The sequence below is a fragment of the Erithacus rubecula genome, assembly GCF_903797595.1.
Source record: "Erithacus rubecula genome assembly, chromosome: 3".
Classification (NCBI taxonomy): Eukaryota; Metazoa; Chordata; class Aves; order Passeriformes; family Muscicapidae; genus Erithacus; species Erithacus rubecula.
Genome location: NC_136689.1, coordinates 122,129,749 through 122,153,663, shown reverse-complemented (window position 1 = coordinate 122,153,663; position 23,915 = coordinate 122,129,749). Strand labels below are relative to the sequence as shown.

Here is a 23,915-nt window from a genome sequence, read left to right as displayed (position 1 = left end):
AGCACCCTGCTACCATAAAGTTAGGCTTAAAGTTATTCCTGAATCATTCATTAAATGCAGATTAGACTTGCTGTCTTACCTAATCAAGCTTGCAGGCACTGAATTTCCTAAGGGTCTGGTGTCATTAGCTCTTTAGTCAGTGGGAATGCAATGACTAGGAGTGATGGCTGCCTATGTTAGACCTACTTTTTTCTTGTCTCCCTGTCCCTCTTGGGCAATTAGTTTTATTTGAGTCCTTGAACATCTTTTAATAAAGCTTTTTTTCAACCCTAGTGGGAATCTCTAGTTTCTTTAAGCAACCATAAGCAAATCTGTGGTGTCTGAAATACACAGTATGTTTTACTGGAGCAGACATATGACCCAGTTTTTCCCTATTATGAGTAGTGAACACTTCAAAAGATAAAGTTTTGATCAAAGTAAAAAGAGTTGAAATCTAAGATAAAGCAACTACTTCCAAAGTACAAAATATTTTATTTGCTTCATGAGGATTATTTGTCTGGAGTGATAATTGATATGCTGCTTTTCTATTTCATGTCCACTCTAAGAAAAATGGTGTCTGAATGACAAAAGAAACACTTTTTCAAGGTTTATATTACTGGGAAGATAACATGCTGAAGGAGGGCAGACATTTCCTTCTCATGAATTGGGATTGACATTTGTCATGCAGTCAGATATATTGCAGCACTTAGATATGAGGCCCAAGGTCTAAAAAACATTACTAATATAATTAGTTATTATAATAAAAATTTATTAAAGACAGTATGGTGATTGATGACAAACCAGGTCAATTGCTCTGACATTATTCCTCAAAATTAAAATAATCTCTGTACCACACAAGTTTAGATTTTTTTTTTCTTGTTTGCTATCTTTCTTTCTGAAAGGCAAAGATACTTTCACAGTCCCCTCTCCTTAACCTAGATAGCTGCTCAGTTTCAATATCCTCTGAGAAATATTAACAGATTTTCACAGGGGAATGACCTTACACTTCCATTTATCTGGAGACTCTACAAGGATTAGATAACTAAATGGGAACAGAATTTTACTCAAATTAGGAGCTGGATCCTGCAAGTCATTTATGAGCATGCTCAGATTTCTTCACATGAACAGTTCCAACAGCCTAGCTTTCCCCCATTCCTCCATCCTAACCCCTTTCCACTATTCCTCAGGATGCATCCCTAAACTGAAACTGAAAGGAACAGCACACCTGATTTATTAAGCATGCAGACTCCTACCTTTACTGCTCATGAAAGGAGAATGGTCTTCCTGTGCAATGGGTGTAGGAAACCAATTAAACTTTGATTAATGGATAGGATTACTCATGTAAGTGATTAGTCACAGCAGAGTTTTCATGATCAGACCTTAACTTCTGCTGTTTCTTCCCCCATACACTTGAAGATGTGATGAGTTCTTCAGGGAGAGAGAACCTTAGAAAATGCAGAGCAGAAGGTGACATTTATGAACTCACAGCAGGGGAATTTTACTCATTCTGGGACTACTGCATTTTGTATCTGTAGGCATCATCATTAATTGAACATTTGTTTATGTCTCTAAAGATAGTTTAAAATACTTTGATTTCAAAATGCAGTCTGGGTATGACTTCTATTACTAGTCAGAAAGTATTTAAGAGAGTCTGATGCACTTCTACAGAGAGTAGGTGGAAATTATGTTTACCACCCTCTTTTAAGCTGATCTGCAAAATGCTGTCCTTTTAAATGTCTCCCAAGAACAGATTCAGAGTGAGGATGACATATTTGCAAGCCTTGTTTTTCTCTTTTGTTCCAGCAAAATGCTGCTTTTGTTTTCTTTGCTACTTCTACCTTCCTTCTTGAAGCATGATTATTAATCACAAAAACAGCCAAATCACATGCTCACTGCAAGTATCTAGAGGCATTTGGGTATTGATTTTGATTCAAGGAATATAATATTTAAGACTGTCATTTGAGAATAACACAATTAGACTATTTATAGTAACTTTTGATATAACTTTTTATACAGCTAATAAAGTGGTGAAGAGATGCATCATCCAAATTACAGTATCCTGTATCAGCCTATTCAATATGCTTATGTTCCTTTTCTCGAATCAAGCTCAAGTCAACTGATTGAAGAGGGATTTAAGCAAAAGGAAGAGGAAGCTCTTCCCTGACCTTTGAGTAATTCCAACAAAGTATTTTGCTGCTACACAGTTTTGCAAACCCAGGATCATTGGGTATCCTTCCTCCTTTGCTTTGGAATGGGTTCTCCATTTCCCTGCTTAGGTACACTGGACTCCTAAAGGTCCAGCTGTGGAGCAGAAAAGGAGAGAATATCCCATAAGTCATTACAGCAGCCTGCTTTCTCCTCTGTAAGGTAGGCACAGGATGAGCAAGAGGATCCTTTGACAGTCAAGGACTCCAGTTTCTACCCTGATGAACCCTGCAGGTTCACTGGAGGGAGGGTCTTTACACTTTGGGCTTGCCAAGCCAGAAGGAGATCAATACTTTGCAGCAACTTTTCCAGGTGTTTGACCACTGAATAATATTACAAGCCTCATTAAACACTATTTCTTAGCAAAACCATGTAGTTAACATGCACCTGTTGCTTGTTTATTGCACATGGTATCAATGCATTTCTTCACTCTTTCATGGTGTGAGTTCAAAAGAACAGTGACTGCCTCTACACACACATGGAATGCCTCATACCATGCAAGATTATAAAGACAAGGCTGATGTATTGCCTTTTCCAAATGATCTGAGGGTATCCTTTTACTGTTTAATACACTGGAGTGCACTGACATCCGCACTGGACAAAATGGACTAACTGGGGATTAGGAGCAGCACAGCTACTCCATTAGGAGCAGCAGCAGCTACTCTGAGCCAGCTCAGGCAACAGAGCTCTGTGGCTTTGAGCTCTGAACAAAGTGAGCATTCTGGAGAACTCCTTGGTAGGGTGAATGTGAGAATCACTGCACTGTAACCCAAACTGGGCTGGGGATGTACTAAAACCAAATGGGCTTTGGTTTATGGCTTGGAAAAAAAACAAGAGTAAATGTGGTCTAAAATTAGTTTGGGACCCCTGAAAAGTTTTGTGCTTCTGCTGTTAGGTGGCTGGGGAGCCTCATGGCCTGAGCAAACCATTGATGGCTTCAAGGCAGCAGAGCTGTTTCCCATTATACAGAAAGAGGAAGTGCACAGCAGTGAAATGTCCAGTTCCCAAATAGACTTAAAATATACCAAACATGCAGTGTAAGCAACTGTCACCAGGTGCTACATGAATGTATGGGGTGCTATGGTCTGGAAGAGGAAGTGTTTGATGTTAGAGGGCCCATGGGAGTTTTTCAGTAAAGCTACTGCTTGTACTTTGATCACTCCTTGTTTCTATGTATACTAGATTTGACACAGCTGTTGCTTGCACTGGTTTTCTTTGAAGAGTCAGAAAATCCTAAAGCTGACATTTAGTGAGTGATTCTTTTCTATAAACTATCTGGACTTCTATAAATATTGCTGACTCCATGCAGGGCATCATTAATCTTATCTTCCAGGGAACATCTCTAATCACAGCTCTACCCGCCCATGTCAATCTAGGACACATCCAAGCCTTAGAAATAGCAGTGGAAAAATCATAAAATGTTCTAACACATTGAGTTGGCAGACAAGTGCCAGACAAGATCACAAACTGTGCAAAATGAACAGTTTGAAAGTGAATGTGCTTCCCTTGTTCCCCCATCCAAGTGCTGGCTGAGTATCCTATGGTGATTTCAAATTAATGCAGTAGCCCTTTTTTTCCCCCTTCTATGTGAATTTCCCTTTAATCAGAGCTGCCCACTTGACAGTAACACAATTACATGCACTGGAACATCTTTGGTTCCATGACCTCAGTGGTCTCTTAATTTACATTATGAATTCAGCAACAGTTTTCCAGTTAAAACAGGATGATTTTAGAATGGGTGCTAAGTCGGTGGTGCAACAACTGCAAGACCTAATTACAAACTCTTCATATGAGCAAGTAGTAAGTAAGTATAAAGACCAGAAAGAAAAGCTGGATGCTTGTGTCCACTATTTTCTTAATTTAACTCACCATTCAATAAATGAATCATAAATGCCAGGGAAATTGTTTTCTTTATTTCTGGGTTAGGCTTAATATATGTATCACTTGGAAAATGTTATCCATTGCACTAGAATCTAACTGCAAAATGTGAATTTGTGTTAAGTTCATGTATCATTTTGTGCTGGAGAGGAGCCAGAAAGGATTTTCTGTTTATTTTGTGAGGATTGTGAGGTGTGGTTCTGTAATTTGGCTTACAGAAAAAGAAAAAAGAAGAAAAAGCCTAGTGTTCCCTGGCAAACCACACAGGTAAGACATACTACAGGTTCTTCCTGCATGCAAGTATGTGACCTAGGAACACCAGCTTGCACTGTCTGGCTGAATACAGAAGTACTTCATCTTCAGCGAGGGCAAACATATGGCACTGGCAGCATCCCAGCTAAACAGACTCACACAAACAAGATGATAAATATATGGCTGATGTTGATTGCTGTTAGCTATTAGTTATGGAGCAACCTTGGAGTGTGATAGAATGTAAGATATGAATGCCTTTATTGCACAGTGGCAAGAACCTCTAGGGCATTTCCAGGTTTATATACCCCAGACATTAGTTCCCTTTCTGTGTCATGTACAAGGATAATTTTTCAGCTGTTTAGGTACCAATGAGATTTATCATTCTTCAAGCAGCCTTACTGTCTGGTATTCAGGGTATCAGAGCTGTCAAGGTGTAGGTTTCACTTGAAAATCCAGGGCTCTTATATTTTATTAAGTTTAGGAGTAATTTTTTCAATCATCCTTAGATATTCAGATGATATTTCAGCATGGTCTTGGCAACACTGGTGGCCCAGTGTCAACAGAAGCAATGGACCAGAGACCTGATCCAGCCTCAGTCATCCTGTGATTCTGTATTTCCTCTTAACTTCAGCAGCTCTAAGCCACAATAAATCTGTAATTCCCATTATGGAGGTGTAGCCTCTTGTGAATTATTTAGGAAGAAAGCATAGCACTGAGGCCTGGGGGTGATGTTTAGAGTCAGAAAGGTATTCAACCTATTCAACTTGAATCTGACAGTATGGCTTTTGTAGCCAAGAGACAAGCTTGTAGCTTGCCTTTGCAGCTTCATTAAAAAAAAAAAAAAAAAAAAAAAAAAGGAAAAAAAAAAAAAGGGAACTTAAAACAAAATATCATCGGGTTTCTGTTTTATTTTTTTTTTTTTGGTTTTGTGTTTTTGTTTGGGATTTTTTTGTGTGGGTAGGATGGTGAGCATTTTAAGTGTGGAAGCTTTTCAAAGGTTGAGATTTGACAGTTTTCTGAAGATCTTTGTATGCATTTTGAGACATCTTCATTGCCATCTCACACATTTCAAGATCCAGGTGCTTCAGAACACAGCCTGCCCAATCAATACCTTATAAATTACAAAGTGATTCCAAACTGTGTAGAAAACTCCTAATAAATTAATTTAAAAACTAGGACCAGAATCAAATGAGCATTCTTCACGACAATTTTGTTCAAAAGTTTTGTGAGGGCATCTTTCATTTTACATTCAATTTTGATGATAATTTGTAGTATTGCTCAAAATTAACATTTCCTTCTGTTATCAAAGAGAAGATACCTAGAGAAAATTTCTTAATATGTCCATATAGTTTTTCATTCATGATCAGTTGTCATTGAAGTCAATTCCCAATGTACATGTTTAGTAATTATGTTTAATATGCAAACATGTGAAGAGACTAGTGACTCCTTACCAGAATTAAAATAACAGCAGGGAAGCAAAAATAGAAGTATAGATTTATTAGAGAAGTTATCTAAAATACAATATTATTTTCCTTTTTAAATTAGAACATATATTATTTCAATGAAAAGATATTTTGTATTATTTCTATGGTAATAACAACTTTTAAAGATAACATTTAATTTAGAACATGTTTAATTAAAAAACCCAACACTACCATTAAGATGTAACTAAGGCTGTTGACAGCATGGGTAAAAATGCAAAATAGTCTCAAAAATATTTACATGTCAGTTTCTTAAAATCTAAGAACTCTAATTCTAAATATTCATTTTGCTTAGCTTTCTCAAAATACCTTTTTTTTCCTAAGTAATAGCTAGATTCTATATTCCTGTGCTTCTTACAAAGCTTCAAGTTATAGTTAGTTACGTGTACTATCACACCAGTGGATGAGGTTTCTTAAAATGGCTTATTTTGCTACCACCAAATCCTCTCCCAAGTAGCCAACATACAGTTAACACCAAAGTTTCAGCTGCAGTAATAGTCACCAAAATGCACACAGCCACCCACCCCCTGCCACCCCCAACCCCAAACCTTAAGAACCCGTTCCCATTTGGCCAAGAGCCTTTCACATTTCATTAGCTGGCATTTCAGATGCAGAGCAAAAGAAAGAATGGATCTGGGAGACAAGATGTTGCCTGGGCACACATGGCAAAGTCAGATTTGGGCTTAGCAGAAGGGGTTCCTCACAAACACAGCAATTCCTAACACTCTCAGCAGTGAGGTTACTGGAAGGAGGCTCTGACTTCTCTGCTCTTCAAAGGCTGGCATGGGCGCCAGTTGTCCACCATATGGCACACGGGCTCATTCTCAGCATTGAAGCAAAGGCCACGGAGTTTGCACATCTGTGGAAAGAGGCACAAATATCCTCAAATGCATCCTTTCATTTCAGCAGGACTTTTTGAAACTACATCTTGGGCCTGAACCAGAGCTCCAAGTCAAAGTTTTGCTGGTACCAGTAATCTGGAGATGGATCAGCACCCACACATCTGCACTTCATTCACACCATTCCAGCCTCGACAGAGCCTCTCCTGTCCACAAAACACCCTGGCTAGAACAGCTATGAAAGCACCAACAACAAGGACATAGACACACATTTTCTGAACTCCACAAGCAAAGAGCTGTTTATCCTTGATCCAGATATGAATTGAAAACCTTTCAGAATCCTCTGCAAGTTATACAGTTTTGACTTTTTTTTTTTTTAAAGTCCACTTGAAATAATAACAATTAAAAATGGCTTTACTCTTGGGTCAAAACAGAACTGTTGAATAAACTCAAGTTATCCTGAATTTCAAATGCTGTGAGAAGGGAAAACCACTTTATATCAATAGAAGTATACTGTATAGTTATAGTATTTGATCCTAAAGTACAATTCATGTTTGCAAAATCTGATGTAACAAAAGCACCTTTATGTCTAAATAGCAATCTCTAAACCTCACAAAATGATTGTGCCAAAATAATAACCCACCCCAAACATGATCTCATACAGAGAGGTAGAAGTGCTGATGAATATATGCAGGTGGGACACAGGATTTCCTACAAGTTATTTCCACATTCAAGGAAAAATGGCCTCAGCAGTGGCCTATCTCCACTGGACTTCATCTTCAGTAGCAACCAAAACAAAGTTCAGAGCTCAACCTCTGCCAGGAACTGCTGTGTCACAACAAATAGTGGCAGGTTTTCTACACCCTGCTGTTATACCCAGCTTCTTTCTAGCTTTGGAAAACCTATCTAAAACCTTGCATCAATACTCTGATATATGATTTCTTGTTTTGATCAGTATGGGAAAGAAAAATCAAAATACCATATAGTGTAGAAATATTGATGATAATATAGAGAGATGTGTGGGGGAGAAATAAGTGGTAACCTTTACCACTTGTAGGTGGTTGAAGTGGGTGTATTACAAAAACCCCACTATTTTGGTGAGTGTGCTCCTGCCTTAAAGCAAAGCCATATTTGCAAACTTTGGATTATCAACAGCAACAGGAATAGTTTGGAGTAAGTAAATAGTGTCAACTTGAATGCCCCCTGGCAGTTTGCTAATGGCAATCAATCACTGCTATAGTTATAATTTCCAATAGTTCCTCCTCATCACTATTCTATCTTTTATGTTAAGTTCTACAACAGTGAAATTGCATTTTCCTTCATATCAGATGAACAAACCCTCTAGAATTAGGCACAGATTGTTAGCGTATCTGCCATCAATAAAAGATACTTAAGAATTTGAAGGTTAAACTAAAGCCCTTCAGGGGCTTGTATTTATAGACTCTAGATTCTATTTATGGCTCTCAAGCACACAGATCTGAACCCAAGAATGGAATCTTGCCTGTACATAATTTCATTAATGGATGGCACAGAAAGCTGGGGCCAAGAGTGATTTAATCTGCACAAGCTTCTTCCTACTAGGAAGACTATCCTTCTCAGGCTGGACAACAGAGTATTTTCTTAGGCAGCAGATCTCTGGAATCTGAAAGTTTTGCCTCTTCCAAACAACAGGAGCTTTGTTAGAAACATTGCCAATCTGCGTAGGATTTCCCAGTCTGCTCTGTGATAAACAGAACTCACAGAAAGAGCTGTCTCCTGGAAAATCAACAGACCAACTACAGCTCTACAGTGTGAGACTGGATGCAGCACACATGCTCCCCAGGTGCTTTGTAAACCTGGCCTTTTCAGGGCAAGTAGACCCAGAGAGGTAATTGCATGTACAGCAGACCTGCTGATGCTCACAATACATGCTAGACTAACTCTGCATGTGCAAATGGTCCTTTCATGCATGCCTCAATTTTCCACATTTTTACCACATGACAGCTCTAACCATGTATCTGGAAAATATCTGGTAATTTTTTTTAACTTCTCCCCTCCATCTATTTGGAGTGTCCAAATAGAGGATAGCCCTACATTCTACAGCAAACTCTACACCCACAGGCAGAAGCAGAGTCCTGTCAGAAGAGGATTACTGCTTCAGACAGATTTTTGACATGTGATGCTACCTAAACCCTGCACAGCTCTGCACTAACAGTGCCCCTTCACAGATCACCTGGTGGACTGAACTGAAGCCACCAGTGTAACTCCAATATCTACTGGCACCATCCATTGGGAACCTACCTGCTCAGAGCTCACAGTGATGGGCTCCTTCAGAACGTGCCAGATCACACATTCAAGCAGGGGTGGAGTGGTCAGTGAGCCAGGGTATGTCCAGTAGTCTCTGCATGCAGGAAGGAGTCCAGTGGGGTCAAAATTTGTAAAGGAAGCTTGCTTTCCCTACAATAAAGTAAGCAGATAGGCTGATGTCAGGGAGAGACCAGACACACACAGAGAACTGCAGCACTGAAGTCTCCTAGGAAAGCTCCATGTTTCTAGGAAGGCAGAAATTGAACGTGGCATCAAGTGTTGCATGCTAACTACAGTACATTTGGGATTAAATACTCACAGCAATATATTTTTTTATAAGATTTTCAAGATATTGCTTCTCCTATCAAATTCCGCATTTATGTTCCTTGGTCTTAGAGATAAGATTTGACCTTGCCAGAAAAACAATGAGGTTTCAGATGCCAATGACACTGACTGCACTGGAAACAGAACCTGTGAGACCTGTTGGAGAGTCCATTGCAGTAAGCAGCAATATCCATTTACTTCAAAGGGAGCCTGATGAGAAAGATGAACTCATTTTTTACCTTTTCTGTCCACATTTCTCATTGGTACAGGCCCTCATCCACTATGCAGGTACCTAATTACTCACCAAGTACTATTTCTCATTAATCAGCTCACTAAAATCACACACTCAGTGCACACAGTATTTAAAATAAAGACTTTTTTCCCCTAAATTATATATCCTTATCAAACCATTTATCTGAATCTCTCTAGAAATAGCCAAGAGAAGCATGTCCTCTTGGAAAAAGGGAATTTAGCCCACACATGTGGGGAAATGCCTTTTCCATCTGTTAACATTGACTAGAAAATGCACCTAGGAATGTAGTTTAGATTAGGAAGATGCATCCTATCCTATAGGTTTAAATACAGTTAAAAGACAAATGTAGTTACAAAGATAGGAAATAATCATTTTCCAGCACTCCATGCTCTCTACCTCAACTTCATTCCAATCTGTTTTGCTTCTAGAATTATAGGAGCACCTGGGCTGATGGCAGGTGAGTTTGTTTTACTTTCATACATGCAGCAGGCTGGGAAGAAGCAAAAAAATCTACTTTCCAAAGAAGGTAACGTAGCACAATTGTGACAGTTATCCATCAATGCAGACAGCAAGTGTTACCTTGGTTTGAACAGAGGTCAGAGCATCCACAACCTTCTGGAACTCAGGCTTGGCATTTCCCACCTGTAACACAAACCATATGGAAATGAAGATCACCATGCATTCTTCATGACACCTTTAGTTTTCTGCTAGAGTTCTCAAGGAAACTTTTTTTTCCAGCTGTATTTCATTACATAATAGGAGTATTACAGCATAAGTGACTAAAACAGTCTCTGCGAAATCGTGCCAGTTGACAGTGAGCACAAACAGGTCAGCCAAGGACATTGGACAGAATAAAAGCTATTTTCATTTACAGTGTGTGGATTTATTTTTGGACCTAAGCTGTTCTTCTTTTATGGAAGCCACTTTGCTAATAAAATAATCACCCTCAGTGAGGCCAGGATGGAGTAATATGTACTGCTGGAGCAGACACGTCCCTCTAGCTAGCTCTGAAAACAATTCAGTTAACACAAAACACTGGCATTTAACAATGACAAGAAAAGGAAAATAGGTGTTATTTAGGCTGGTCACACTGCAGATGCATACACATACACACAACTTGATCAGTTGTGCACATCCCCTTTCACTGGTAAGGGTTATGGTAGCATCAGTGCCTTGACGAAGTCAAGAATGCTGCTACAGGACTGCCACAGTGATGAATGGCAGTCATACTCCACAGCCAGTGTACAGCTTTCATAGATTAAGGAAAGTAAGAATCTGGAGCACCACCTAAGTTCCCATGGATTTGGGCAGCAAAGCACAATGCTGCCTTATCCTCTATTTTCTGCTCTTAGGTTCCCCCCTGCAACACAATCAATGTGTTGGACAAATTAAAAATAAAAAGTTTAACAAACCTTCATGAAGATGCCCACCACAGCTAAACCATCAGGATGCTTCACAGCTTCAGCAAATTTACCATATTTTACATTCCAGTGAACAATATGGAGCTACGAGCAAGAAAACAGAAGAACTGTGAAGATGATATTCCATCCAGAATACTTCACAAATGAAGAGGCAGGGAAGTAATTTATTAAGAGCAAGATGGTGTTTTACTGCTGAGGTTTGAAAGCTTTTGTGTACAGTTAAGAATTTGTTAAATTATTTATCTACTTCAAAGCTTCATTTATTCAAAGACATTTCTATAATGTATTTTATTTTGCTCCTCACTCCTATTCCCTGGTGAGTTTTAAAGGCAAGCTATGGCAATATCATTCTGCTTTTCATGTGGTGAAACTCTTGTTATCTTCAGCATAAGTTTTTCCCACATACAGCCCACAGGATTTCAATGTAGTATTTTAATGCTATATATACTGGAGTTCTTACCACACTGACATATATTGCCAATGTCAGAAGAAGCAGAGAAGACACATTAACTACAGATTTGACTCACAGTTCAAAAGTTCTTTAAAAAACAGTCCCATCCTTTTCTGGAAAGACTTGGAAAAGAATATGAAATGAATCTCCAGATCATGTTAGCCAGGATGTTATATTCTAATTTCCAAGTTATTTCTAACTTAAGTTAATCAGGTTATTTCCCCACATTTGAAGTCAAGTTGAACTAATAATTATGGTACTGTGAAATACAGAAGGCAATTGGAAGTTTCTCAGGTAAGATAAAAGCTACCTCCCTCATGAAAAAGAGCTGAGCCAATGAGTTTGTGGGGCAATTTATCTGTAAATGCCAATCACAGGTATGTTCCACAAATGTGTGTTTATGAATATATTTTAGAAGGCAGACACAGAAATCAGAGGTAGATTTCTAAATGGGACAACAAAAGGTGGGATGCAAGGCACTGAAGTCACTCAGTTTCTGTATCAGACTGTAATATGGAGTCTTAAGTGGTCTGAGGGACATCTGGAGTCTAAAGGGTATCACAAAGAGTACCTGTAAGATGGCACTTTACTGCCTGCCCTCTTCATAGCTCCCCTTGACTTTTTGCTATCAAAATATGAAAAAATATATCTCCCAAAATTATTCTGCTTTTATAAATACATCTGATGTTAACAACTGAAGCTAGGAAAAGGGGATTTCGATGTAGAGCTGCTGCAATTCTATTTCTTCCTAATTTCCAAGAGTCACTGAGAAAGCAGAGAAAAGAACAGGTATTATAAATGCAGGGTTTTCTGTTTCTTGTAGACATGAAGTAGCCAGGAAAAGAAACACTAATCTCTGCTCTTTTGCAAGGAATATGTTCTAAGGTGGCATCATATCAAAGTCATCTATGGTAACCTTCTCTGGTGAAGATTTTAAAGAAGGTGCTACTGTGGTAGAATACTTTAAAAAAAAAAATTCCCCTCATTATACAAAGAGGATACAGGAGAAGGTAAAGCATGTCCTACCTCTGCATCATACTTCACACCATCCACAGTGTGTTCAGATCCCTGACCATCACAGGATCCCCAGTGAATGTGAAACTGCACCAGCCTATAGACACCATCCAGTGCTCCTCCTTGCAGGACTGCAAAGAAAAAGTCTTTATTAGCAACTCACAACTTTGTTATCAAGTCTCCCTCGAACTGAAACAGCTATCTCAAGTCTTTTATGTGATTTACAGTCCATTGCATGCTGCCATGCTACTCCAGATCATCCTCAATGGTACATCACTGCAATACAGCAAAATTGATAATAAATGCATAAAAACGTGAGTGACTTTACAGTGAGCATCTCATCAGCAATTTAACAGGCATGCTAGTATTACAAGTGATGAGGGAAGATGTAACTTTTCTGTCACCAAATAGATAAAAAAAGCCCTTTGTAAGAGGCTCACATAGAATCATTATAAGGAAGTACATGTGAACACCAAATCATCTTCCATGTACTAATGTACTCTGTCCTTTCATTTTAGACACTTGATCCATTAGGCCTTAATCCTGCAAATCCTGTGGCAGATTGGATTGAGTAAAATATTTTGGTTCCAATTTAAACCCGAACACCTGTTATACATGGGTTAGCCTTGTTGCAGCAAGATAAAGCACTAGGCACAGGACAAGACAGTGCAGCGATGTGAATTCAAATCTCTTGTCCTTCCCACTGTGGTAAAAATGGCAATGCCTACACAGACAGATTTTTTTAAAACATGGATTGGAAACAAGTTGTTTATTTATGGTCTCCATTATCTGGCATTATTCATGCTATGGGACTGCTCTGAGCAAAGTTCCCAGCTACACTTTGAATTATACAAGAGCAAGCTCCCTTATTCTGCTTGTTAGTTTTATCTTTCTACCCCAACAGTGACCAATCACCACTATGATATGCAGGATCAAGCCCTACCATTACAAAATGCTCAGGGCACAGACAATGTCTCCTTCAGTGCATCATAAAGCATAGAATGGTAACAAATAGTTTTATTAAATAGAGCTATTTATCAAAGTTATCAGAGCAAAGTTTCACACCAGTTTGTGGTTTAGTTGGGGATTTTTTTCTTTTTTTTCCCCTCCCAAGCATCTCAAATCCAAATACAAATTAAATCTTTAAGCTGTTAATATTTAAAAGTTTAAAAACAAAAAGTAATTTGAAGTGTCAGATATTTTAAGAGCCCAATTTCTCTCTATAAATATATATACACTAAAGTGACAGAAGAGTGTTGCCATCAGATATTACATGTAAGTGTGCTCTAATATGTATACATGTATGTGCCACAAAATGATTCTGTGGAGTAAAGATGCTTTCCCCTAAGTCTGCAGTTAGTCCAGACACTAGCACAATACGTGCATGTGTGAAAACATACATCAAATGCTGATTGGAGAAGGTGGCTGCATGTTCAGGTTTGAGAAAGTCCCCTTTTATACACAAGCATGGACACCAGCCATGGATATAAACAATAAGGTGAAGGATTTCACTAAAAACTTGCAATACATGAAAATGAGGAACAACTTCTTAAAAATACATTCGTTTCCACCAGTGTTTCCTTATGCATGCAAAATTCGGGTTCGGTGGGCAGATCTAGCATTTGCCTAGGGCTCCTTTGTTATATCTAGTTTAGCGGTATCCCAACATGTATTTTTAGCTGAAAAACATTAATAGATGTTCTACTGCAACCTATTTCCAATACTGTAGCCAACAGACCAGGACTTCTCCTACCTGTTTCCATGCTATGTGATCCAAAGAAGAATGGCCACTTAAAGTAACCAAATAGGAAAATATCTTATTTTGCTTTTACATTTCTGCATGTACTAGTTGCCAAGAAACATAACTGTTTCAAGCACAGAACTACAAATCTGAGTACCTTTCCAGAATGGAAGCTGTAAAAAGGCATTAGTTCCTTTTGGAAACAAAGCAACAGGTTGCTGTGTCTCTACAGATGCAAAATCATTTAATCCATACAATATAGTGTTTCATTTTAAAATGTCATAGAGTTGCAACGTTTCAGTTTCAGTTTCTTTAGCCCACGGTCTTGCCAGTTGTTGCAGATACAAATGGACTGAGGCTTTACCACTCCTTGACCTCAGAAAGCACTAGCAGAGCACAGGTTAATCTGCCATTAATCATCAATGGAAAGCATGCTGAAAAGCAGAACCATGCAACGTTCTTGAGTTCATTTGCAGTGTTATTTCTCTACACCAAGTTTGCTATAGTCTCAAAACCCCAAAAGATGCAGAAAAATCTTTGCAGTTTTTGCTTACTTTTCTCATTCTGTGGTTCTCAAATCCAGCACTAGTTTATTTTGACTCACAGCAGAGCATTCAAAGAAAGTAATAATTAAATTAGTGTGAATGAATATAAATTCAGCAGGTTTAATTACAGAATGGCCCTCTTGCTCTAGTCTATGTTAAGCAGTTATTTTATTTTTAATACTTCTCAGCCTTTCCAAGAAAGTAAAACTTTAAACTTAAGAGGCAAAGTAGGAATGATAGAGCTGCTTTTTTCTTCAGAACAAGTTTTTTAAACCATAAATAAATGCTACCAGTCTTTGTAACATAAAAGTTCACAGAGAATTAGAACAACATTCATACCACCAGCTTCCTCATCTTTGTTCCATGTGACAGGAATATCAACTGGAGGATACATTGAAAAGAACTCCAACTACTCCATCCCTTTTAAAAAGGGGATGGTGAAGTTCTAATTCATACTTGAGCATTTCATTATTAGCTCCCTTACTTTTGAAATTGGTATTAGTGAAAACCATCCTGAAAACACATATGTAGCTGTGATCCTTTCTGTTTTATACCACAGCTTCAGGTGCAACACTGTCTGAAGACAGCACAAGAAAAGCTGAATAAACTTTCTTTTCTCACAGATTCCATCTACTCAAAACAGTTTACATCATAACCTGGTCTTGTGTTACAGCCCAAGAGGTGACAGTTTGACAGTGCTCTCTTTTTCCACTATAAAACACTTACTAGACAAATTTGGAGCTACTTTCCTTAGATTAAGAAATGGTAATTTTTTCCCATTACCATCCCATCTTCTACCCTTTAATGGAAAAGTCATACTAGTAACAGAGTAGTTATATTTCACTGTTAAATGTTCTCATAACATGGGCTAAATTAGATGAACACAAGTATTAGCAGCACTAATTCAGGAAGTCAAATAACCACGTAAAATCTACCATTTATGTGACTTATACCAACTGTGGGATTTCTTGGATGCGGAAGGTGAAGTTGCTTTGACTCCATCACACTTTTTGGGATTTTTGAAAACACACAGAAATCAAAGGGTGTTTGGCTGCATCTGGTACAGCTATTTACTGAGGTTAAACATCTTCACTGCTCTATTTAAAGGCAAGTTGGTGAGTAGTTATCCTTCCAATGTAAAACAGAACAGCCTTGTAAAAATGTACTGTGAACCACTTCATACCTTTTTTCAGAAAGTGGCAGCATCCACATCTAAATTTTTGCAGGAATACTGTGGGAATTACTGTTATTTAGTTAACTGCTATGGAATGTTCTCTCTATACAGAGAAAAAGACTAATAAATCTCATCAAGCCAATAAACATGCCAAAGCATTAATCAAAATGGAGAACTAAAAGATTGTAATGAGTTAGATTGAATTCCTTCCTGTCACACAAAGCAGTGTGAAAGAAAAAAATACTACTGTAAAGTTCTTTAATCTGAGAAAATGCAGGATGAGGAAATGTTCCACAAATGACTATCACTGACTACAAAGCACCTTCCAGTAGCTGAAAAACTGTGTCCACTGAAGCATAGTAGATGTCTAAGAGCTCCAAACTTTGAGAATTAATGCTAATTGAGTTTCCACCAAACGAAATCCCAGTAGCAGAACATTTCAAGCATCTACCTTTGAGATCAGCCCTCTTGCACAAACACTGCTTTAGCACAAATAAAACCATGATTTTGTATCAGCCTACAGTAGATGTGATGTGCAAATAACACTCTAGGTATATGTTCAGGTAAACATATGCATAATACATACATTAATGTACTAATGGCAAGCTTTTGTGTATACACAGACATCTGTACAATGGAAAACAGAACTTGAAGAAACAACGCAGATGAAGCATTACTTGAAGCAATTAAAAAAAAAAAAAAAATCTACTTGAGCACCATGTACTATTAATGACATGAAAAAGGCTCTTATGAGGATGCCCAGGAATTAGCCTTGTGTTCTTATGCAAGGATGGGCTTCCCATCTGACAGGCTAGAGTTCAGTTAGGGTGAGCTGTCAGTTCTCTGAAACGTGGAGTACAGAGTCACATTTTGTAAGAAGTTTTCCTTCTTTATGTTATCTCTTTCAGACATTCCTCCTAGGACATTGCATCATGACAAGCAACCAGATCAAGACAGCATTGGAGCACCTGACTACAGGGCTCATGTTTGCAGAAAACATCTGTAACAGTTTTCACTATGGGATAAAAAAAATAAAAAATTGTGTATCATAAGGAAAAAATATCAAAACAAACCTACTTCTGACTTTGCTAGAAATTTAGCCTGATAAGGCTACAAGGATGTTCCACAGAGATAGACCAGAATGAAACAGCTGCCAAAACACAGCAAGCCTGAAGACGTGTGTATCTGCAGCAGGTCAGTGGCTCTAATTCACCTCAGTTGAACTATTTCATCCAGACTGGGCAGCAGCCAGAAAGACTCTGACCTGCTTCAGGATACCAAGTCATTTATGTTCTTAACATTCCTCCAACTCCCTGGGACCAGTACAGCTTATTTCTCACGTAGTTTCTTAAACAGAAATTCTCTGAGAATCATAAGATGCTGTGCTAAGACTCTGACAAGCCTTCAGCCCTCACATTTCACACTATATAGGTTGACAACAACTTTAAGAACCAAGCTGGAAGCATTAAAATTCTCTTGAAAGTATCAACTTATTTAATTTCTAATAGTAATACTTAAATACTAATCCAGTGGCTGCTTACTGTACTGAAAATTGTGTATTGGACAGTGTTCATACTATGCTGAGATCTAATGAAGGAGCAACAAACTCAAGGTGTGAGCATTGCCTCTAAGTATGCAACAGTCCCTCATGCCTGAAAGTAAATAAACAAATTACCAGCTGAGAAGAGTGGTAATCGTGACATCTGGCACACAGCTTCATTACATCTCAAAAATAAACTCTTCCAAGTGGCCCCAGCTGATAACAGCTGACTAGTTTCTCCTGGTTTTGCATTAAAAGTGCCTCTAGAGGAGGGATTAGCAAAAGGCAAGGAAGTTTCCGTGATTGTTAAATGTACAATCCAGGTCAAATTTCTGCTCAGAAATTGCATGTTAACATGAAAAAAAAAAAAAAACCCAACCCAAACAACAACAACAAAAGAAACCCAACAAACACCCCAGTGTAAATGAATGACACTTTTCTGTAAGGAAACAAAGACCTGAAACATGCAGGACTAATCTCACGCCCTCTCATCTTCCTTTCCAGTTCCTGGAAGTACTGGAGCTATTCAAGTCACTTGTTTACACAGACCTTGCAGCTTCTGCTGATCCCAGTTCACAGGAAAAATGACTTAAAGATCACATGTCCTTGAAACCCCTTGACTTTTTAGCCAAGCCATGTACAGCATTAGTTGTGACAGGTGTTTGAGTACAGTTCCCTAAATGTATAAACAATCACTTCTCTGATTTCTGATTCCAAAGGATCACCACATTCATTGCTTAAGCTATATTGCACTGTGGACCCTCAATTCATGACCCTATACTGATGACATGCAATATTATTGTGGCATGTCTATCATATCTTTAGATCTGTCAAGCCTAAATATAGACCAGTAGCAGTGACTTTGATTAAGAGCTGTGCCTTAAAGACAGTGGACCTACATGTTTCTTCTTTCATTGACTAGCTGAGGTGGAAGTGTAGGAGAAGAGGAACAGTGGCACTATTTTCAAAGAAACTCACTGCCAACTGAGCAGTGCTAATGCACTGGCTCTTCAATAACCACTGTAACAAAATAGATTAGTTTATTTACAGTGAGTCATAATTCAAGACAGCTGAAGTGTATGCATTAATCTTTACAATTGTAGAAAAAGCAGGTAATATATTGGATTACAACTACTGGAAGACTCTCAAGGGGAGCTAGCATCAAGCCAAATACAGTATTTTCATCTTCAAGGTCTTCTCGTAATTTTTAAGTTCTGCTATGACTTAGTATTTGCAAAAATGTCAGATTTACTTGAGAAACTGACTTGAATTTCAATACTCTAACTCAGCAGCAAGAAGGAAACTAAGACTTACCCACAAGCATAAATTACTAGCACATTTTGTAAAGTTTCTAGAGTTTTACACCATAGTAGCAATTCACTTCTGTCAGGTTCTACAGCTAAAATATGATACTTTAACATTCTTTTTATAGAATAAATTCACAGTTGATTGACTGCTTCCTTTAATAAATTCATCAAACACTTGATGAGAAAATACAGAATTCGTGTTATGAACATGAATTTCAGAATTTAGATGAATTCTCAAAGACTTTCCGGGAAAAGTCAAACAGATCACACACTTTACATATGTTACAAAATCTTTCAAGCTCTTGAGGGTTTTCTGAGCAGAGTCACATCCTGTGGTTTCACAGCTCTGAGAGGTCGTTTTCTTCTGTCTTTTAAAGTGAGGGAAGCAATACACAAGTCCTTACAGAAGACTGGAATATGCAATGTTTAATACAATAAAAGAAGTACCCTTAATGAAACTCTTCTGCTTTAAAATTCCTGGATTATAGTAACACACCTTGTTTTAAGAATTGTCATCATCGCTTGCTTCACCTGTACATATAAGGTCTGGTTCCATCACAAGAGTGGATGAACTGGAATTCAAAGTTTTATTCCTAGTGACACTTTTATCATTACTTTTTGCCATCAAAATGAAGAAATTTTTTAAATTAAAGAATTTTAAAGACTGATGCCTACAAATACTTTACGTTCCATTACATTTTAAAAGACAGTGGACATGAAAATTAAGAAAGCAACTGCAAGAACTGAAGGCAAAGACTGACTAACGACTGAACGGGGAAGTTCACAGTTCAGTTTCTACATACAAACTCAAGAAAGCATTCCAAAAGGCTCCAAGGACACAAAATAGAAAATACTATTTTATGTAAGGGAAAAACATGGAATTTTTCCAGACCAAAGTTCATTAACATGGCAAAGCTGGTTTGTGAATATCCTATCCATACACCATTTCTACTGACTTTCAACTGAAATATGAAGGGGATTCACTTGGGGAATTAATAGAGCCTTTGCACAGCTGTCACACAACCCAAGACAGTTGCTACAAGAACTGAAATCAAAGATTTGGAGGTAATTACTTAGGAAGAGCGTTTTTCTAAGTGTTGTTAGTAGCACTTAAGCATATCTAAAAAAATTAACATGAAAGTAAAACAAAGTCTTCAAAATCTTTAAGGTTCTAAAGCTATCACAAAGAGCTAATACAATTTCTCTGTTAGAAATTAATTGTAAGAAAAAATTGTATAGTCATAAGCATAATTAAAATCAATCATGAGTTATGTCTTCAAAGCTCCACCAATTAATAAAGGAATCTTCTGAAAGCAAAGAAGAAATTTTCTTCTGTGAAGTTATATTAGTCACATAAATTGAGCATAAGGTTACTTTTGTTGAAAAGCTGAGCTTTTTTCTTTCTTACTCAAAGTAATATAAGTACCATTTCAAGGAAACCATATTTTTCTTTGTTTTTCACAGATATGGGCAGAAGATTCCTACAATTTTCCTGGTGGATACATGTAATGTAACAAATATACATTCTTATTATTTGTTTGGGTTTTTTTAATTGCAGGAACTCATATTGTATATTGGGAAGAGCAGGAGTGATCAAACAGACATTAAAACTGAGAACTGCTGTTCAGTTTGCTCCAGTGCCGTTAGTCATGAGACTGACAGCTCTTGGTGAAATGGATCTACTTTGCATGCAGTTACTCATCTTGAAGATTATTCACAAACAATGATCTTTTTGCTTCATTTTGTGCCTACTACTACAGATAATTCATTACCACATATGGGACAGCTCATAGAAACAAGCAATACAGCCCGTGGGAAGTATTTACAGGATATTATTCTATTGTCTCCTGTAAAACATACCAGCACATCACATAACCTCACACAGCTTCTTCCTGTGAGTGTTGGGTGATGTCTAACCAAGAATTGAGTATGCACATTTGAGTCTCAAATTCAGAATCAAGCAGATACATGTCAAAGACAGCTCTATTTTGTGTAAGGAAAGTAGGTTACCTAGTTAACTGCATACAAATGAAGCCATTAAGTGTGCTGCCAGGTAGATTCTATGCACTGTAAATGGCAATAGAGGAAGTCTAGTAGTGAATGATCTACCCTTACACAGCAATCTGTTTAGTGGTTTTTATTTCTGAAGAGTATTTTTTTTTAATTCACTAATAGAGATACTGAGAATATTTCTACTTGCATTTCCTATCCTCCTACTCTGAAAGCTGTGTCACTGCCTGCATATTTGTCAAAGGATCCCTGTCACAGATGTTCTGGTTCTGCATTAACTTCTCATAAAAAACATTCTTCCTACAGACGTTTCTGTAAATTATTTTATGTTCCTGCCATTTTTTCCTCACAACATGATTGTCACAGTTCTTTCCAGACTTAGGTACACATAAAGGGAACCCAATGGGTTTTCACACTGTGGAGACCTGAACCTGATTCCTTTGGGCTCAGTGAGAGCAGGATGGCAGCAGGAGCAATTTGCATATATCTGGTAAGAAAACAATACCTGTTTCTGTACTTTGGATCATTTACCTTATTCTCCATTACACTGTTAAATTGAACACTATGCAGCTCCTTTAGCTTCCCAGTGTTTCAGAAAAAAGAGAGATCAGAATACCTTCCCCCTCTCCTTTTTAAAACCGTACAAATATTAACATTGATGTTTTTTATAAATTATATATGAACCTATGTATATTTAACTGTTACATTTATATCTGACCATAGTGCAAAGACTACAGTTAAAATACAAAGTTGAATTCTTAGAGCACTACTGAATGTCTGTTATACTGCTGTATTACATTAGTTACAAAAGCCTCGTATTTTTAGTAGGCACAGATCATTTGGTTTCAGCACCATTCCCGAAATGACATGGCCAACAAAACACGGAGGAAAAGCATGACACTTGCCCAAGCAAGTTAAATCAGGCAGTGTCTAGAGAAGGCAGTGACTTACAACAGGACTGTTTTTGTTGTCTGAATTAAAAATAAAGGCACATTCATTGTGACAGGGTGACGATTTCTGCAAATACAGTCCCATGAAAAACTACAATCAAAGACAATGCACTTGTTGCAAGGACAGCTTGGATTCAGGCTGTCCATCAGAATGGCCATTCCTAACAGTAAGGATTACTAAGGGTTTGCAGGATTCAGTGCTTAATTTCAACAGAGCACAATGAACAGCAAGACACTGCGGACCGACTGCCTGCTAGCAAACTTTGTAGGAATGCTTAGACACGTCATCTAGAAAGCCCAGCATTAAGAAATGCCAGGGATAATGCTTTTTGCAATTACAAAAGAACAAAGGAGTATTTTCTAATCATTCCTCTGCTTCTGTACTAACCTGGGAGCATACTTTATACTGGCTTCAGAAATATGAAATAATATTTTGATAACCAAAGAAACTATTTCCAAATTACTTCCACTCCAAGTTGTTAACTGTAATCCTTTGCTATTCTAAGACCATATTTTCTTACAATGCATTTTGCCTCTTTTAACCATTTGATCAGTAGCTTATGATAACCTATGCCTAAAATTATTCCTGTCAAATACTTTTAATTTTTTTTTATTTATACACCCAAGCCCTTATCCAGTTCCTTCTGATTTATACAAAAATAAAGCAATTCCCTTTATTGGGGTTTAGCTACCCAGACAGCCTTAGTTTTCTTCTAACGGGACCTCAGTTTCCTGTTTGCTGAATCCTCACCTTACAGAAGCCAGAACATTTTGGCATATTTTCATCCTTTAAAAACCCTTATGGATTTAGTATACATTTTAGTAGGCGTGTTAGTAGCAATTTCTGCCATTCCCCTCCTGCACACGAAGGCGAGGTCTCACCTGACTTGTCGGAAGAATCATCGTACTCCACGCTGAAGGAGTGCCCGTTGTTGACGATGTTTCTGGCCGTGCTGGCATCGTAACTGAAGCTAAGAGGCTTCAGAGAGGAGTCGTACTTGGCGGACTTGCGGCAGATGGCAATAGGGGACTGGCGCTCTCCATTGGCGATGGGAAAGTGCTCATGCCAGTGAGCGGGTCCTGAAAGACAGCGGAAAGCAACTCAGTGGGAAACACACAAAGTTCGGGGGATATAAGTGATAACCCTCCCTCTGGAAATCGGGATGTTCGAACACCAGCATCAGCCTTTAACTGCGTACCACATGTGCGGGCTGGCGGCACGGGCGAGCGGAGATCCCACCTGGGCAGCGAGCACCGGCAGCCCCTCAGCCCCGGCGGGGCTCGCACCGGGGAGTGCCGGGGCCACCCGTCTGTGCAGGAGCGCCCGCCGCTCCTTCCCGAAGTAAAGGAATGTCAGCAGGGAAGCGGGAGATGCTCCGGCACAGCGTGCGGAGCGCCGGGCGGGCTGCCCGGGCGCAGGTGCATTTCAAGGTTACGAGAAAAAGCCGCCAGCGAGCTCACTGCCGCTCCGGGCAGGGCTCCGCGGGGCAGCAGCGGGCTGGTCCCGGGCGCGGCTCCCCGGGAGCTGCCGGCAGGTGTCCCGCACCGCCGGGCACTCACCGTCGTTGCTGCCGTAACCCCAGTGGTGGGACATGGTGCTCGGCCCTGCTCAGCCCGTGCAGGTTCTCACAGCGCCGTGGCCCCAGCGCGCTCTCAGGGGCTTTTATAGGCTCCCGCCAACTCCATGCCCTTCTCCGCGGCCGGGGGAGGGGTGGGGAGTGAGGGCGAGGGCGGAGGGAGACTCCGCTGGGGGCGGAGAGAGCGGTCCCTGTAATCCGCGATGGGCCGCGGAGCAGTGGCGGGCCCGGCGCAGAGCGCCCCCAGCAGGCGGGCGGGCGGCGCGAGGCGGCCCGGCGCGGCCGCGGGCAGGGCAGGGCAGGGGTGCCGGGGGGTGCCGGGGGGTGCCGGGGGTGCCGGGGGTGCCGGGGGGTGCCGGGCCCCCTCCGCGCCCCCTCCGCGCTGCCGCCCCTCCCGCTGCCTCCCCTCCCGCTGCCGCCCTCCTTCCGCGCATCGCGCACCTGCGGGCGGTGCGGGGCGCCGTGACCTTGGGAGGTGCCGGCGGCCGGGCCGAGCAGCGCGCCGGGAGCCGGTGCGGGAGTGCGGTGAGAGGGAGCGGGTGTGCGTCCGTGTGTCCCTCTGCGTGTGCCCGTGTGTGTGTGAGCGAGTGTGTGTACGTGCGGGTGCGCGGCGCGGCACGGCGGTCGGGTGCTGCTCCCTGCCGGGAGCGCAGGGAAAAGAGGGAACGGGGCAGCTCGGCCGGAGGGT

At 39.7% G+C, this 23,915-nt stretch overlaps 1 protein-coding gene across 1 annotated transcript; it reads right to left on the bottom strand.

The window, feature by feature from the left end:
• Positions 1-5,796: 5,796 nt before the first annotated feature.
• On the bottom strand, positions 5,797-23,456 carry LOC306799412 (carbonic anhydrase 2). Its single transcript, XM_079300407.1, has 7 exons — positions 23,211-23,456; positions 22,533-22,730; positions 12,396-12,514; positions 10,910-11,002; positions 10,077-10,139; positions 8,915-9,070; positions 5,797-6,654 (listed from the first exon to the last, which is right to left on the bottom strand). The coding sequence occupies exons 1-7, from the start codon at positions 23,242-23,244 to the stop codon at positions 6,535-6,537; spliced, it is 783 nt and encodes a 260-aa protein (XP_079156533.1). The 5' UTR covers positions 23,245-23,456; the 3' UTR covers positions 5,797-6,534.
• Positions 23,457-23,915: the final 459 nt, after the last annotated feature.